The sequence below is a fragment of the Sphaeroforma arctica genome, assembly GCF_001186125.1.
Source record: "Sphaeroforma arctica JP610 unplaced genomic scaffold supercont1.656, whole genome shotgun sequence".
Classification (NCBI taxonomy): domain Eukaryota; class Ichthyosporea; order Ichthyophonida; genus Sphaeroforma; species Sphaeroforma arctica.
The window spans coordinates 169-2,569 of NW_014039902.1; the positions used below are offsets into that span (position 1 = coordinate 169).

The 2,401-nt window shown below is 43.7% G+C and overlaps 1 protein-coding gene across 1 annotated transcript in view; it reads right to left on the reverse strand.

Moving 5' to 3' along the window:
• Nucleotides 1–274: 274 nt before the first annotated feature.
• Nucleotides 275–2,401, reverse strand: part of SARC_07867 (hypothetical protein) — a gene marked incomplete at its 5' end in the record, with an annotated part of 8,422 nt that continues 6,295 nt past the window's right edge. The window contains 3 exons of the mRNA XM_014298167.1: nucleotides 275–599; nucleotides 1,056–1,172; nucleotides 1,934–2,005. Coding sequence (XP_014153642.1) covers nucleotides 596–599; nucleotides 1,056–1,172; nucleotides 1,934–2,005 — 193 coding nt within the window. The 3' untranslated portion in view covers nucleotides 275–595. The remainder of the gene's footprint in view (nucleotides 600–1,055; nucleotides 1,173–1,933; nucleotides 2,006–2,401) is intronic.

Below are 2,401 nucleotides of genomic sequence, written 5' to 3' on the forward strand. Positions count from 1 at the left end.
ACGTCGTGTACGTGCGAGCTTTCTTGTACAACGGTGTCAAGATGGAGGTAGATATCTAGATACTGAATTTACACTGCACACCCTTAGAAATACTACAGCCAGTTAAAGATTTCATAATATTATAAATTCTCACACAGTACAAACCCGATTTATAGTTCTTTCTAGATATAATATACAACTTCAGTTTATATTGAAAACTTATTTTTCAAAAGTACGCTTGCTTGTGAAGTGAGAGACATGATTCTATGCGTGGAGAAATGGTATTCATTTAATATCCACGTTGGATTGCTTTAGTATAAGTAAAATATAATTATTCTCTTCTGAAGCAATGAAAATCATTCGCCTGCGAAATAGTCATATGGGTGCTGTCGGTACCCTTGCACTTCCATCGATACATTCAATGCACCAATGGCCACAAACTGCCACGCGATTGGGATGATTTACCAGGCATTGGGAGCAATACCCGTCAGGCAGGCAACTTAACACAACGATATATCTAGGCACATGGCTGAGATCGCGGTAGCTGTCGTCTATGCGGTGATCGACATTGCAGCCATAGTAGAGATAGAAAAACAGGAGTGGTGTGGACGCTCCATTACCTGGATGTGGAGTGTGATCAAGCACATGTATAGAACTTTGAAAATGACGCCGGTGCGAGTTATTGCGGCATATAGCATGATCATATTCAATAGGAAGGACATGCAATACCGATCACGTATAAATTGATATGGAATGCCAGCGCAGTAGACAGCGAATTGGTTCACGCGTATGTAGTTAACATATACAACTGAAAATATTGAGATCCGGATAATGCGCGCATGTATGTCTGCGATGAAGATGCATATCTACAAATGCATATGTATAGAGTTTACTTCCACAAAATGTCTACATGCAGATACAAGCATACCATTGAGCCTTGTTCCTCAATTGATACAGCGCAAACCAATGCCCAACTAAAATTTCCCCCCCCCCACGCGCCCTTTTCCTGAAATTTTAAAATCCAGATATTGCTATATGGTTCAACAGAACCCACATTTCCACAGCTCTGTGCATACCAGAATTCGTCCGGGTGGACTCGATCAGTACAGCTTCCAAGGGCACTGATTGTTGTCTTCGGCAGTGCTTTGACCAAGGCTTGTCGGACCTGCTCGCGCGGATGTTCCGTCAGATCACTGCAGATAGTGCAAAAGGTTCGATACACCGGAACAATTAGTACAATTGAATGTAGTGTTCAATCAGCTGTAGATGAACAGTCACTCTATATATAACGATGACCGATGGCTGATTGCCGCATAATTCGTTTCAGGCATGCATGCGGCATGTGACCAACTGTAGTGTGCATTCCGAGCCTCTGAGTCTCGGCGTGATTGGAGCTCAGAATGGCACCGAGAGATGTCTCGAACAATCATGCCAACGAGTTCATGAGCCATAAATCATCAGTCACTTCTTACCACGAAGCCGTGCAAAGAATGCAGGTATCATGTGCGGATCATTACTGTATTCCGTCTCTCTGGGTGCAATTATCGGTTGCAGATCAAGAATAAAATCCATGACGAAGAGATCCTTGCAGGTAACACCTTAGCACTCAAACTATATTCCCAAATAAATATGGGGGTATAAAGCATTCGTATGATACACAATTGCCGTATTTGGATGCCAAGCACGGAGATTCATCAGCGGTCCGAAAAGATGCAAGCAAAAAAAACATATCATGCAGGTACAGTACTATAAGAGTTCTTATGGTTCACCGGGCAAACGGTCAAGCACAAAATATGATGAGCACACCTCTACATCCCTTCACACAGAACAGAACCATTTAAACATCATTCAAACTTAAATCAGTAAATACGTATAAATATTCATGTGAGGCTAACCATACATGTTGTGTCCGTGTACAAGCGCAAAATAAGAAACAACTGCTTCAGCTCCATACCTTGTGATGTGGTATCCAGTCACGTCAATCTGCTTGAGGCTTTGCAGAGGTGTCAATTCTTGGACCAGTGCCCTACAATCCAAATGCAGATGATGGTGAGCACTAAGATGCATTGGCACATGTAAGCACATGTACTTGAAGGGTCTAAGTGTTTCCAAGCATGAGTGGATCGAACTGCTGGAGAGCATAGTGCGTACTGCCACCAGCACACGTGCGTCGGACCCAATGCGACAGGCAGCGACCAGAAAGGAGCACGCCGTGCGTAATGTATCAAGTGCGGCATCAGTAGGATTGGGCCAAAACTCTTCCTAGCACGCTCTATAGACCTGCACCTTCATGTATGCACCACAGAAATTGCCCACTTCCCATGTGGGCCCGAGAATGTTCACATATTGTTGACTATATCGGCGCAAATGTCGCTGAAACAGGTGAAAAGCCCGTTATACGCCACATACTTCACCCTCTATT